This window comes from Falco naumanni, chromosome 3 (assembly GCF_017639655.2).
Source record: "Falco naumanni isolate bFalNau1 chromosome 3, bFalNau1.pat, whole genome shotgun sequence".
Classification (NCBI taxonomy): Eukaryota; Metazoa; Chordata; class Aves; order Falconiformes; family Falconidae; genus Falco; species Falco naumanni.
This window is the reverse complement of record NC_054056.1, coordinates 5,887,501-5,902,061: the sequence shown is the minus strand read 5'-3', so window position 1 is coordinate 5,902,061 and position 14,561 is coordinate 5,887,501. Positions and strand designations below refer to the sequence as shown.

The 14,561-nt window shown below is 41.7% G+C and overlaps 1 protein-coding gene across 10 annotated transcripts in view; it reads right to left on the bottom strand.

Moving 5' to 3' along the window:
• Nucleotides 1–2,666: 2,666 nt before the first annotated feature.
• The window catches only part of SRRM1 (serine and arginine repetitive matrix 1), a 19,940-nt gene continuing 8,045 nt past the window's right edge, over nt 2,667–14,561 (bottom strand). For 3 of the 10 annotated variants that reach the window (XM_040587709.1, XM_040587717.1, XM_040587718.1), the window contains 12 exons: nt 13,653–13,856; nt 12,944–13,063; nt 11,176–11,447; nt 10,953–11,033; nt 10,523–10,609; nt 9,710–9,854; nt 9,414–9,455; nt 7,483–7,587; nt 6,678–7,139; nt 5,593–5,779; nt 4,670–4,864; nt 3,471–4,455 (listed from right to left, as the gene is read on the bottom strand). In XM_040587709.1, the coding sequence (XP_040443643.1) occupies nt 4,351–4,455; nt 4,670–4,864; nt 5,593–5,779; nt 6,678–7,139; nt 7,483–7,587; nt 9,414–9,455; nt 9,710–9,854; nt 10,523–10,609; nt 10,953–11,033; nt 11,176–11,447; nt 12,944–13,063; nt 13,653–13,856 (2,005 nt within the window). In that variant the 3' untranslated portion in view covers nt 3,471–4,350. Of the gene's footprint in view, nt 3,411–3,470; nt 4,456–4,669; nt 4,865–5,592; nt 5,780–6,677; nt 7,140–7,482; nt 7,588–9,413; nt 9,456–9,709; nt 9,855–10,522; nt 10,610–10,952; nt 11,034–11,175; nt 11,448–12,943; nt 13,064–13,652; nt 13,857–14,561 lie in introns of those variants that run through there. The other 7 variants (XM_040587711.1, XM_040587710.1, XM_040587714.1 and 4 more) reach the window with 7 other exon arrangements.

The following is a 14,561-nucleotide window of genomic DNA, read 5'->3' as shown; positions in this document are numbered from 1 at the left end:
TCAAGTGGACCGTCAGATTTTGAAGCGTGATGGGTGTTAAGCAAAGCTCCAGTTTTCCCAGAAGGAAACGTGAAACAAGAGAAAGCAGAAGTCAAACCGCTTCGTTCAGGCGGAACCTTGATGGGAACAAAGGCAGGGTTACAAGGTGAACGGTGGGTGAACGTTGTGCATTCAGGAGCGTGATCCCGCAGGAAAGGGGCAACGCTCCTGCCGTGCGTTAAGCGGCCGACTCGGATTTCCGAGACAGAAATCGCTCAGCTGCGAGGCGCGGTGACAGGACAAGACGTACCTCCCGGCATGGGTGGGAACTGTCTCCATCTTCCCGCTTCGTGCTGCAGCCGGCCGGACTCCAGCAGTTGCGGCCTCTTCGGAGTTTTCCAGGAGAGCTGCAGTCAAGTTCGAAAGTCAAACTGTTGATCAAGTCCGGCAACACACAACCACCCACACCACTGTTCTCAGATTTAATGAACTTTTTATTATCCTTAAAGAGATATATTAATTTCCCGGTAGCTTATTACAATGACTGTGATCTGATGAAGAGAAACAAAATTCCACCGGAAAGTTCTGTGAATATGAGAGGGGGGAAAGAAAAGTTGTTGTACAAGAGGGAAGCCAAGTTGCTCCTCAGCGGAGGAGGGTGAAAAGCCATGCACCACCGTCTCTACTACAAGTTTGGACTCTGGCTGAGAAGCGACTTGAGCGCGGTCAGCGCTGCGGCTGCCTGGCTGGGAACTTGCGTGACATGTAACAATGGGCTTTAAGCAGAGAATTCCAGGTTTTATGAGCAGATGATCCTACACTAAAACATCAGTTATCACACATCACAGCTGCAACGAAACTCAATCAAAAGACGCTTCCACACCCTCTGAAAGCTCCTCTTTCTCGAGACTTTTTATACCAAAACACACGTATTTGGAGGTTTAACGTTTGAGGAATGAAGTCAGAGTGCAAAAATGCACATGGTGCCTAAGCTGCTCCTCCAAACTAAGGCACCTCCCGTCATATTTAGCAAATAAATATTTAGCCTGCATGAGCCAGTCCTCTGGGTCCAGGCCCTCGCTTGGAAGGTCCACTTGTGTCGGACAACGTGGAGCCGGGCACGCGCGAGGTCGCACAGTTCTGAGCCCAGAACTCTCCCTCGGCACCGCCGCTCGTCACGCCGGTCACGTCGGCTCTCGGGAAGCACCAGGCGCTTCCCAAAGGAGCGGCAGCACGGCCTGTCCTGCACATCGAGGCAATTCGCAAGTGAAGTTTCCGAGTGTGAAGCTGCAGTGGTGCAGCTCGGGAAGCTGGCCCACACACAACTCCCCAGGCCAACTTCCAAAGTCACACAAGTGGAAAAATTTAATAATCCAACACAGAGTTTCTGTAAACCTCGAACTCTTGCACACACACCTGCTATTGTTCCACCTGTTGACACAACAAATCCATCTTTATCACGCACCGTGGCTACTGCCCTGCCAGTGACTCACTCCAGCCTTACCTTCACGCCTGTGGACTCATTTTCACTAAGTTATACAGTCCAATTAAACTTCAATTTATTATTTTTTGGCATAGTTTGATAGTTATCCCAGCAAGTCACTCATCTAAACCCGCGTTATCTGTCGTTTCCAGCTGGTGGCTGCGACTAACCAGCAAACGTACAGCACGAGCAGACGCAACACGAAAAGAGCCAGACCCTCGCAGAGGCTCCGCCGTGCTGCGTCAGGAAAGAAAAGGATTGAGAAACACAGGTACGAGGTTAACCGAGAGCGAGTGGTGAACAGATTGGAAGACTTCGGTTTGGGATGATGGGATCTCAATTCCAGAGGATCGAGAGGGAAACTCAGGGATGGAAGTCAACAGTTCACCAGGACAAAGTTGCACAGAACAGCCCCAAATGCTAAAGTCATCGTCCCAGCCAAGTGATTTGGGATTCAAAGTATCCACGCAACAGGATTTAGAGTAGCAAGGACAGCATAATAACAACAGGATTTAGAGCAGAAAGGACAGCGTAATAGCTCATGAGAGGCCTCTTGCTCTCACCTGACTATTTAAACGCAGCAGCGGTATTTGATTGAATGGCAAAGTAGGAAGGAATTAAAATACTGAACTAAAGGCACTTTAGAAGTTATACTCCTCTCAAACAGCGTATTTAGTTGCTCTTTTGAAACCTAAACCATTCTTTATGGACAGATGTTAAGGGGAAAAAAAAAAAAAAAAAAAAAAAAAAAAGAGGAATGACCTGACAACAGAAACTCCAAAGGAAAAAGTGGGGGCACAGCCAGGGGTCTGGGGAGATCTGGTTGTGCTTCCCAGCCTGTCCAAACCCACCAGTGGTCCCGGAGGCAGATGACAACAGGCAGGAGGGACGATAAGCAGTCAGCTACTCAGGTACTGAACGTACTTAAAGAACACCCATCGCTCCTAAGATTAAAAGGCACACAGAGGTCACAAAACCCAGAAGAAAGCCAAGATTCCAGACCATAAAGAATGAGGTGTTAGCCCCCTGTGAAGACCGCACACGCGTACGGTCTTTCAAGACTGAATTTCAGAATTATTTGTGCTGCCAAGGAACATCACGGGAAAAAACTAACAATGAACAAGGCCAAGAGATTAGCACGGTACGTTGTTGGGTTCTGCAGTGGTTCTTAAGCACCAAATTCACTCAGATGTACTTTTAAAAATCTGTTTGTCCAGAAAGTTCTTGGAATTTATTACACACATTTAATAACAGATGATACTCAACATTCAAGTGTTGTTGAACTAAGTTTACAAGCACTGTAGCATACAATGTATACTTATGCTAAGAAACAAAAGATTCAGCATATAAGGGAGTGCAGAAGGAAGCTACTTTAAAGAAATCCCCTTCCATCCATATCTACATTATACCTGCTTTATTTTAAAACCCTACATGATGTAAAGTAAAAAGACTAATCAAATATCTACACTTAATTGTGCACATCACATCTACTTCAGATGCAGGACAAGAAAATTTTCAAAAGCATGTTCCATTCCTCCTGCCAGAGGAACCTCAGACTTCAGAATTGACTTGATTTCAGAAACAGAGCTTGAATTGTTAAAAAAATTCAACAGTAGCAATCCAGCAAGTTTCCAATATGATTATGAAAAAGGCAGTGAGCCACCAGGATTCCGTAAAGGAACATCCAAACCAGTGTTTACGTGACTAAAGCTCGTTAAGTTAATGCAAACCTGCCATTCATTTTTTGCAGGACCTTGAAACGTTTTGACTTGCTACGACAAGCGATTTTCACCAGCAAGTATTTTGTTTGAAGCTTACCCACCCTAACAGCGTGCTGACCAGGCAGACGGTTTTACTCTTGCTTTGCAAGAACACCGATCCAGACACCACAGGAGAAGCCAGCCTACTGGATCAAATACTTTTTCATCTAACTGTGTATTCATTAACCCTGTACAAAAGAAAGCTGATTAGCAAATGTAAATGTTCGTATAAAAATAGCCAACATCTGTTTAAATTTAGAAATTTATTTTGTTTAATCCACAAGCTTTATATAGCTTTAGTTAAAAAAACAAAAACAAAAAACAGTGAAAACATGACAATATCCAAAGTTCAGGTTCCTCGAACTTTCAAAGACCACAGCTCCGAAAGTTGCTTATACCATTCAGAAGAACCATAACGAGACAAGATTTATGAATGGGGCAACGACATCTCACAAACAAAATTTATGTAACTGAAGGAATTTTTTTTCTGGGACTGCTGATCATGGAAACTGCCCTTTAAAAAAAGAACATAAAAATACAAATGAAATTCCAGTGTTCCAAATCAACATGTTACATCAATATAAACCCACAGTGTCCTGGTAAACAACATGCTTTCATTTATGTACCATTCTAAATTGCTATTTTTGATTCGCTTTAATGGAGACTATACAGGCAACAGTAGAAAGCATTAAAATGTATGTATTTCCTTGGTAATTCTGCAGTGGTTTTACTTCTGGGCAAGCTTACAAACCACAAAGGTTAGTAGCATAATGTAAGTGGATACAAAAGAAGTCAAATGAGACCCTCACAAATTATGCTAAAGGCTTTGTTGAATTTCAAAGAAACTAGGGAATTGATGGTCATGTTTAAAACCTCCAAAACAAATTCCTACTGCTTCTAAGAAGTCTCACTCTAAATGAAATTATGCTGACTGTCAATGAAAGAATGTCACTAGTACACTGTGGACACCTTTTGTAATGTAAATCCATGCCCTTTGTACATGGTGAACCTCAACCTAGCAATTATTACAACAAATGTTATATTCTAAAGCTCAAACACATTTAGCAATTTGAAATTGAATTCTGAGTACAAACCAAATAAAATGTACATTATATCAAAGGATTCAGCCTAGGATGGTGGTGACACTTGCGCCTTCCGCATTGACCTCAGTGCCTTCTCTCGCAGGTGTTTTTCTAGATCATCAAGGTTGTCTTCAGGTTCGCTTTCTGTCTCCTTCAAACAAAGACAAAGCATTTCTTCAAACACCGAAAGCTAAGCCAGGCTGCAGCCCTCCCAGCACAGCAAATCATAGAGTTAAAAAAAAAATAATTACGGGGCACCGAGTCGCATTTCTGAGGCAAGGCTGCCATTCAGAACGTCAGCAGCACACGGTCATCAACATCTATTTGACTCTTAAAAACTAGAGCCTCAGGCACCAAATCCCTACCTTTTTGGGTTCTGTCTCTGCTTCCTGGTCTTCCTGTGTTGAGGTGGTATCAGGTGCAGCCACAGCAACAGCTGCTGCGGCTGCTGCAGCCTTCTCCTTCTTGTGTTTTTTGTGTTTCTTGTGCTTTTTATCCTTTTTATGCTTCTTATCCTTCTTTTTCTTCTTCTTCTTTCCACCCCCTTCTTGATCCGAGTTCTGTAACAAACAATTTAAAAGATATCACACCTTCTCCTTAAGGTTTCCAAACATCATTAGAATATGCCCACAACCACCCTGGGAAATCTGAACGGACTGAGCAACAACTGAAATTCCGTAAACTCAACACCATCTTCAGAACTGGGGGAACATCACACTTCCAGTCACCTGACAGGAGCAATCCCAGCGGACAGGGGTTGTAACGCGCGGCTGAGCTGTGTCTCAAACCAGAACATAATGCCACACAAGCTCGATCTGCTGGTTACAGAAGTGGCAGGCAAACCTCTGCATAAAAATTAATACAGCAGATGGAGTCTAACTCCCTTAAACACTCCTCTGGTGAATGGCAAGTGTCCCCAGGGAACACTGGGGAGAACAGACAAGGACGCCCAACAATCCGTTCTCTTCCTGTAGGAATAGCCTGCATGCACACATGAAGACTAAGCATAAAGACGACCACCTCACTTTGTAGACCATGAAACCCATGCAGATTCATGAAATGGGAAAGACTTTTCCTACAGAAGTTAAAATTTATATATAATAGCATTTTTCTTCAGACTCAGAAATGTTAAAAAGTTTGAAACGTATATGTTACTATTAAAAATTACTCCAAGGATATTATTTCCGTCCCCTACGGAACAACCTTAGCACTGTTCAGCACCCAAGTCTTCACAAAAATACCTTGCCATATAACCCAGAACAGTACTGCTTCTATAGCAAACAAATACCCTTGCAGGTGATGGGCTCTGAGTTGGGCTTTTAGCCTTTTTTGCAGGTGACCAGTTTGCAGAAGGAGAACGAGACCGTGTAGGAGATGGAGGTCCTTGATGTTTTTTTGGTGCTGGCTCAGGTGATCCTGATGCAGACCGTGATGAAGACACCCGTCTCGCAGATCGTGGACTTGGCGTGGAAGCCCTTAAAAAAAAAAATAGAAGAGCCACAATTAGAAATATAAGAGACAAACCAAGAACGTAAAAACTAATAGAAGTGCCAAATGAACATATGTGCTTAGAGCTTGGTTAAGGTGCCACTTAAAAATTGTTAGTTACTTTGCTGGCATATACTACAAAAGGCAAAACAATTTAATACCGCTGTGAATCTGTAACGCCAAACGATATTGCGACTTGATAGCTTGATAAATACTACTACTACTGTTGTTCAGAAATGATTGCTCCCATTCTTCTGATATGACTAATTTATAACCAAATTAAAAGTCAAGAGAATAGCAATGCTCTTTTATCATCCAATGAAGAAAGAGTGCAAGACATTAATCCACATTTTCTTTCTGAAAAAATTAATAAGCCAGCACCATGCTTTTGACTGTGCTCTAAGAGCAGCATCACAATGAAGAAAAAAAATATCTAGAATTTCAGCAGTTTATCTTGGATAACCAATTATGAAATGATTTATGAGCTAATGAAAAGTGTTGGCTCCCTTCTGAAGTTAGCTTTAGAATAAGAGAACATTTATCTTTCTTTTAACAAAGCTAGCAACAAAACTTATCTCGAGCTTCACTTCACCTGCTCAGTCCCAGTGCTTTGCTGTGCTGTTAGAAGTCCCATCCCTCAAACTCTACATAAAGCCTCCTTAATGCTTCTCCCCACAATACCCTTTATTTTAACAGATGCTTCCAATCTAATAAACTTCCAAAAATCAAAGTTACAGTGGTGGAAGCTGAACAGAGCCACCAACATGTGAGCAATCTCAAGATACAGGAACCATTTTGATGCGACTCCCTGGCTCTTCCCACTGCATTAAAACAAAACAAACAAAAACCCTCACAAAACCAACATCAAAGACTGATTTTTTTTACTTTGTCTTCTTAGGTTCTGGTGTTCTTGACACCCTCCTGATGGGTCTAGTGCTTGGAGATGGAGACTGTCTTCTCTGGGGTGAAGCTGAAGCTCCCCTTCGTGGTGGTGGTGGGCTTGCAGAGGTATGAGAAGCTCTAGGCCGTGGTGAAGGTGAATGCCTTTTGTTTTGTGGTGGAGAACGTGTTTCCCGATTGGACCTACTGGGAGGAGATCCCTTCCTGTGCTTGGAAGATATCGAAGGTGAACGCCTTTTAGCAGTTGGCGAGCTCCTTTGTTTTGGTGGTGGCGAATGGGAGACTCTGCGTTTCGACTGTGGAGAAGGTGATGCCCTTCGTTTAGGTGGGGGAGGAGGAGAAGCCGTTCTTCTCTTCGGTGGTGGTGAAGGAGAGTATCGTCTCTGTATCGGTGGAGAGTATCTCCGTGGAGAAGGTGAGCGTCTGCGTGGGGGTGGTGATGGAGACCTACAAAGAAAACAAATGTTCAGGTGCCACATCAGCATGTGAGTTACTTACAAGTGTCTCGCAGTTCACCCAAAGAGGGGGAAAAGAACTCCTCTACGAATTCTTTAAAACTCCATTTAATATCAAGAAAGTCAGCTCAACTAGTGTTATTCAGTATTTGATAGAGCAATAAAAAATATCCAGGCCGCACACCTACCACACAAGATCTCACTAGCAAAACTACACTCCCCTCAGTAAGCCGTGAATCAAGGGACCAGGATTAAGGGGTTTCTTTTCACGTGTCATTGTTGGAAGTCAACAAGCCAAAAGCAACCAGTTCAAAGACAAAAATGCAATACAGTACCTTCGACGAGGTAAGGAAGGTGACCGCCGCCGCCTCGGAGGAGGGGCAGGTGAAGGAGAGCGTCGCCGCCTGGCTGGTGGGGGCGATGGACTTCTCCTCCTCCTACTAAAGACAGATAAAGGGATTTCTTAGAAAAGTTGCAATTGAGCCCCAAGATTCTTTCTCCTTCTGCTTTAACTGTACGAAATTATCTTGTTCGTGCACTTCAAAATGAATTATTTTTTGTTAGAACCACTGATGGAAAAAAATAGAAAAGACTTTCTAAAGAGGGTGAGACGACACATTTTACTGTAATTCTCAGAGTCTACTACAGCAATCGTTAGAATTTCACATTCACCTGGTCTATTAGCACCTTGTAGCCACAGAGGAAGACCAATTCTCTCCCATTTTCTTCTCCTGAAAGCTCATTCCTGGCATCTCCCTTGCACTGAACCTAGTGATCATCTAATGAGTCAGACCAGGGTACCGAGCCACCAAAAACATCTCCTTGTCGTCATGCAGTGACACGATTGCTAGATCCAACACAAGGGAGGAACTGGGAATGCCCAGCTCTGTCAGGCAGAAAAACCCGCGTTCAGCAGCGGTCTGAAGTTGGAGCCAATTAAACAGTGTGAAACCGTACTCTTGAAAAGAGCTTTTATCTACGGGTCTGGAATGCAAAATGACTTATTCTTGAAAGGCAGAGAGAGTTGTTGCAAAACTGCAGCTATCTAGGTTAAAATTATTGACTACATGAACTGTTTTCTGCTCTGCAAGGTTTACAATAGACTTCTGGGAGGGGAAATTTTAATCAAACTCAGAGTTTTAAAGAAGAGGAATATTGAATTCTGTAAAGCAAAACGTTCCTGTTTTAAAACCAATTAAGATAAAACTATTGATTGAAGGAAAACATTGAGTAATGAAAAAAGCACAGAAGCTTAACTACATAAACCAAGATTTGCTTTCAAATGTGCTGGCTGCTGTTCTCCAAAGCAATGAGTTACACTTTTTATAGATAAAACAGTTTGCTCCAAAAGACAACGTTCTTTTATGGTTCAAAAAAATATCAGCCTTCAAAAGTCACAGTTGTCCTAATTAAACACGTATTTACACAATTGGCAGTAGGTAAATTTACCATGTTGCAAAACAGATTAAGAACTTTGGAATTCCAATCTGGTTTACGTAGAATTGTTTGACAAGATCCATAACTAGAATGTCTACATTTGTTGAAGTAGTCATACTTAATCTCATACATCATTAGGTATGCTGCAACTATATTCTAACTAAGTCTTAATTACAGATTGCTCACAAGGGTCATTACACCAGATTAATAAACCCATCAAGCACCCAGCTTCCTGAACCTTCCTATATTCTGAGATCAACGTAGACCAAAAAAATTACACAAGTGTTAACACCACTGCCTACACAAGAGAAGAGAATATGAAGTCTGTGTTTACTACTAGTTCAAAATAGCTACTGAATTGAGGCAAGAGACCTCTGAAATTCCAATTATCTGTGACCCAGAACACCAAGATCTTAATCACTTGTTGCAAGCATACGGTACCGACTGTCAATGGCAGCAAGAATACAAAGTAATGCTCACCCCTCCTTCACAGCTGTGTATGTGCAATAAGAAAACCCTGAAGAATAAAAGCATTCGGTCGTTTTCAAGCATCAGGAAGACGCTAATAACATTAACGTTAGTAGCTGTTACAGGCTCATGTGAATTAGCAACTGGCGAGCAATGAAGGAGCCTGAGCAAGTGTTTCTCTCCGTGGTTTTTGCCAGTGAAATGGTCCCAGATCCCACACGTCAAGGAACACAGCAGTCTGAATTTCCCTCACCTTACTACTCCGAGTGTGCAAGTACTTATCTATGACAGTATACATGACAGCCTGTCTAAATGATTTGCTAAACGTAAACCCTATTTAACAGATTAATTTCTAACCAACCTTTTCATCACTGGGGATTGCCATCTCTTTTCCATCTGCATCCTGATAGCAGTGGAGAAAAACAAAACAAAACAAATCTATCTGCCATACATGAGGCAAAAAACAAATGTATTCAAATAAAGTTCAGAGTAATTCTTACCAAATGACCACAACAAGAACACAATCTTGAGACAAGATTGGGCAAACTGGACACGACTTAATTCTTGTGTTGTGTATTTGCTGACAGTTGCATAGCAGATAAACAACATTAAATAGAAAAAATTATGCGAGTTAGGTTCAACTTAAGGAGAAATTACCGAGGGGATGATTCCTTCTGTCGTTTTCGGGGAGATGGTGATGGACTGCGTGAATGTGAATGGCGTCGGCGTCTACCAACTTCCCCATTCTTCACGATGGATCTTTTAGGTCTTTCTTCTTCAGATGAAGATGAAGAACCAGAATCTATAAACGTAGAAGAATCACTCTCTGGAAGATGATTCTCACAACACTATTAACACAGTTACTGATTGGGGAACTGCAGTTTAAACTACTAACCTCCTCCCCTGCAAAATAAGAAGCTTCTATTTAAAAGCAATTCAACTAAAAATAGTAGTTGCAGTCAAGTGATAAAGCAATCCATCAGAGCTGGGCAAAAAAATATCTGCAGCAACCTAACTGTCCACATACAATCTGACTAGCCAGATAATTCAAGAGGTGAACTTCAGTTACTTATAGAAACATTAGATGGACAAGAACCTATACCAGGCCTGGGTTAATTTACTGATTGGAAGCATACAAGAGTCCAAAATATTAGGAAATAACCTATTGCAACAACAGATTAAGTAACCCATAGCAAATATATTTCTGTGTGTGATGTTAAGAATTTAAAAGTGCAACTTTTAAAGATGTGAGCCATTAACAAGAGACATACCGTAACCTTTTAAAAGTTACACTTTTTTCTTCATGAGCAATAATAGAAGTGATTTCATTATGAGTGGTACATCTTAAAGTTTATCACAGCACCGCAGCATGCATAGCAAATAATTTTAATCAGTATTTGAACTTAACATTAACTACTTCCCACAAAAGCAAACTACAATCCACTTTTAGGAAATCTATGCCACCCATACCAGATGAAGACTGTTGATTCTGCCTTCTGTACTGACGTCTCTGTTGAACAGAGTCTGCTGTGGCCATTTTACCTCCTTTATCTTCTTCTGGAAAGGCACAGAGATAGAATATGTAAACTGAAGACACAAATTGACCTTGTTCAGGCAGAAACAAGGTTGTATTACAGTACATCATCGCACACGCTTTTTTTTGCCCCCTTCAAAATCTTAAAATAATATTGAGGCTGGAATACAACTTCGGTTGGATTTTTTTCCAAGAAAGCTTGGATAGAGATGTTTGAGGCAGTACGAGCGATCACCTTTATACTTCTGGGAACTCTTGCTTTCAATGCCAGTCTATCAAGAGGATTCAACCCTTACCACTGCCTTTTGTCATGCACCTTGATTAAAAACCCCACCCAAAACCAGTGCTGAAAAGAGCACACCATACCTGATTCAGACAGTTCTGCTTTCCTCGGTTTTGGTGCTGGCGAAGGAGATTCTCTTTTTTCAGTACTCTTGTGTTTGGGCGCTAAAAGACAAAGTCAGAAAACTCAGCTGCAATTCATTACGTTCTCGCATGCACTTCTGCTCATACAAACTGTACACACCATCTTTGAGAAAACAAAACCAAAACGCTAAAGCTGCTGGAACACAGATTTTTACTTCATTACCTGACGCTCTGCTAGGCGAAACAGAGCCACGGCTTTTTCTTGCACGGTTGGACTGCTGGGGTGTTGGAGACCTGCGTGGTTTTGGAGGTGGACTTGCTGGTGGGGATGGTCTGTGCCTCCGTCTAGGGGGGCTTGCAGAAGGAGAGAGCCTACGAGTTTTACGAGGAGGACTGGATACAGTTCTTTTAGGTGGTTTCTTTGGTGGTGATCGGGAACGTGAGGAGGAGGAGGAAGAGCTACTGCCAGATAAGGATGCTGATGACCGTCTTCTCCTGTAAATCAAGTATAACATTAGATTCTGAATAGCCAGTTGAAGAAATGTTTGAGCATGAACACAGAATCGCATTTTTTGCAAGCACATATAGAGAGAGCCACATACAACAGCACTTCCAAAACATGGTGGACAGCCTTCAACACTCGCTTTGTAGAAGAGGAGAATAATAACCAATCTTTCAGTTATTTTTAAACTACATAGTGAGCAAAAAATTGTTAGTGTTACCTTTGTTTGCTTTCTGTCAATCTACAGACTACAACTAAGCTTTTCTCCTGGGAGGAATTAGTTTTGTTTGGGCTCTCTAACTTCTGGATGGTTAAGAATTCTCCGTGTTAGCACATGTGATTTAATGATCTTCAGAACAGATCTCTTTAAGAGTTTAGTGTAAAAAGTTTTTATACCAAGAGGTAAAAATTTCAGACAACTTAACAACTCAGAATCAATCTATCCATCCTTATGTTTTAGTCTTTCATCTTTACTTTGTAATTTTAAAAAGGTAGGGCCTCTAGAATTCTGCGGCAAAATTTGTGGCAAGTTCTGTTGCAATTGTGTACCTGCAGAATCCACCTTTGGCTGCAGAATTCCTGAGAACCTGGAAAAAAGAAACCCTACCTTGAGTGAGAAACATTTGCTGAAAGGGAGCTCTTGTACATCTTGCAACATACATGTTTGATACTTTTCACAGTTTTCCCAGTAACTGTGTGAACATATTTACAAACCCAGGAAAAAAATAAAATGGTCATCACCTTGTCATAAAAAGGAAGAACTGTTCCTTCCTAAAAAAGAACAACTGCTGTATACACAGGAAGCATCACTTCAATTCTCTTCCTATGAAGAGGATAAGAATCTATTCTCTTCCTGTGAAGCTAAATGTCTATTTTGATATGGCCACAAGTACATATCTTCTCTGCAAGGCAACTCAGAGCTTTGCTACTAACAAATTGCTTATGCTATCAAAAATGTGACCTCTGATACCAGAAAGCAGACCCTGAAGAATTTTTTTAAAAATAAAAACATGAAAAAACACATTTCAAATCAGTATTTGATTTTAATTTCAAGATGGAAATGTAAAGTCATAATGTAAAAACTCCTAACAAGCAAAATCTTTACTTGTTCTAATTTTTTTCCCCAGGAAGGAAAAAAATAGTATTAAGACTTAAGCAAAAAAGTCACGAAAGATGTCATGTCAACCCACGCCGGGAGCTATCCAGAGCTATTTGAAGATGTTAACAGTTCTGAAATTGCCATTTTTCAAAAAGGTGGAATTATCATCACTACTTCAACTCCAAAGAAATCACAGCTACTACTATGTTCCCCCACAACACACTTATGAAATACGGCACTGCAGTTTTTATATCACTCAAATCATACACCTGACAGTACCAAGATAAAACGAGCAAGGTAATTCTGGTAACACTCATTCCTCACAACTGATGTTCCCTTCAGCTTTCAAAGTTTAACATTTTCCATTGTCCCAAAAAAAGGGAATCTTACCGCCTCACAGGGGACCTGCTTCTTCTGTGTCTGGGTGGGGGAGGCATTCGCCTTGGAGGGCTCCTTCTCCTTGGAGATGGCCGTCTTCTTGGGCTTGGTCGCCTTCTAGGGGAGTAAGACCTGTCATAATCAAAAATTCAAATGAAAAGCAACTATCTAATTTTCAGAGTTGAGGAAATTTATCCTCAGGGGACTGAGGGCATCCTCAGAGTGTAGAGCTGTTTTTCCTCCAAGTGCATCACATTAAAGTAGCATTTAGGTTATATTGCAAAGTGTATATTCAGACACAATCAGTGCTTTGAAGTTTACCAAGACCTCTCTACTTAGTAAAATAATTCAAAAAAGGAGAAAAAAAAGAAGTAATCTACAACAACAACACTATCAGACCTACCTCCTAAAAGGAGGCCACACAGTTCCCACTAACAAGTGCCATACTCAGCAATGCCTACCCCATTCCTTCTCCAGTCAGCGTTAGTCACTGTAAGCACCTTCTCACGAACTGACAGAAGAAACCAACTCCCAAACCCATTTATCCATCGAACACATCCTTCCCATTTGGCCTAAAATATCCATAGCTCAACATCTCTAAAAACATCACTACTTTAGCTGAGAACATGACATTACATTAAGAACATACATAAAGCACATCCATAGCCTTCAGAAGAAAACATTCAGTTCTCAACCTTCACAAGATAAACTGGAGTCCTACCTCGACCGTGATCTATGACGCCTTCTTGGTCGAGAATGAGATGGAGAACGTGATCGAGATCTTGACCTTGACTTGGACCGAGTTGCGGATCTTTGACGAGTCTTCTCTTTTTCCTTCTCTCTCTCCTTCTTTGAATTACGTTCTGGTGAAGTTTCCTTAGTCTCTGGTACAGGAGGTTCAGGTTTAGGAGCTTTTGGGATATCACTGTTAAAAATAAAAGACTTCATTTATAAACACGTACAAACCATAGCCCCTGGAGTGACAATTTAGAAGCTGCCAAGATATTCCCCTACAATGAACATTCTCCTGCCCATCCTCTGACAAGATGATAGACCATCCCGCTCCAAAACTGTGAAAGGAATTAGAACATGGTACAATGATTCAAAGAGGATAAAAAAAAAAGTAACATACAGGCTGCATGTCAACTTGCCAGAAAACAACACAACATTGTCAGAAGTGGAAAAGATGACTGTCATGGTTTAACCCCAGCTGGCAACGAAGTACCACACAACCGCTCGCTCCCCCCCTGCCCCTAGTGGGATGGCAAGGGGAATTGGAAAAAGATAAAACCCGTGGGTTAACGTAAGAGTTCAGTAATTGAAATAAAGTACAACGTAATAGTAACAATCATAATGAAGAGGAAGAGAAAAAAAAGAGAGAGGAATAAACCCTAAGAAAAATAAGTGATACACAATACAACAGCTCACCACCCGTTGACCGGTGCCCAGCCAGTCCCTGAGCAGCAATTGGCCCCTGCTGGCCCACTCCCCCCAGGGTATATACTGAGCGTGATGCTCTGTGGTATGGAATATCCCCTTGGCTAGTTGGGGTCAGCTGTTCTGGCTCTGCTCCCTCCCCGTTTCTCATGCGCCTCCTCACCAGCAGAGCACAGGAAAACTGAAAAGTCCT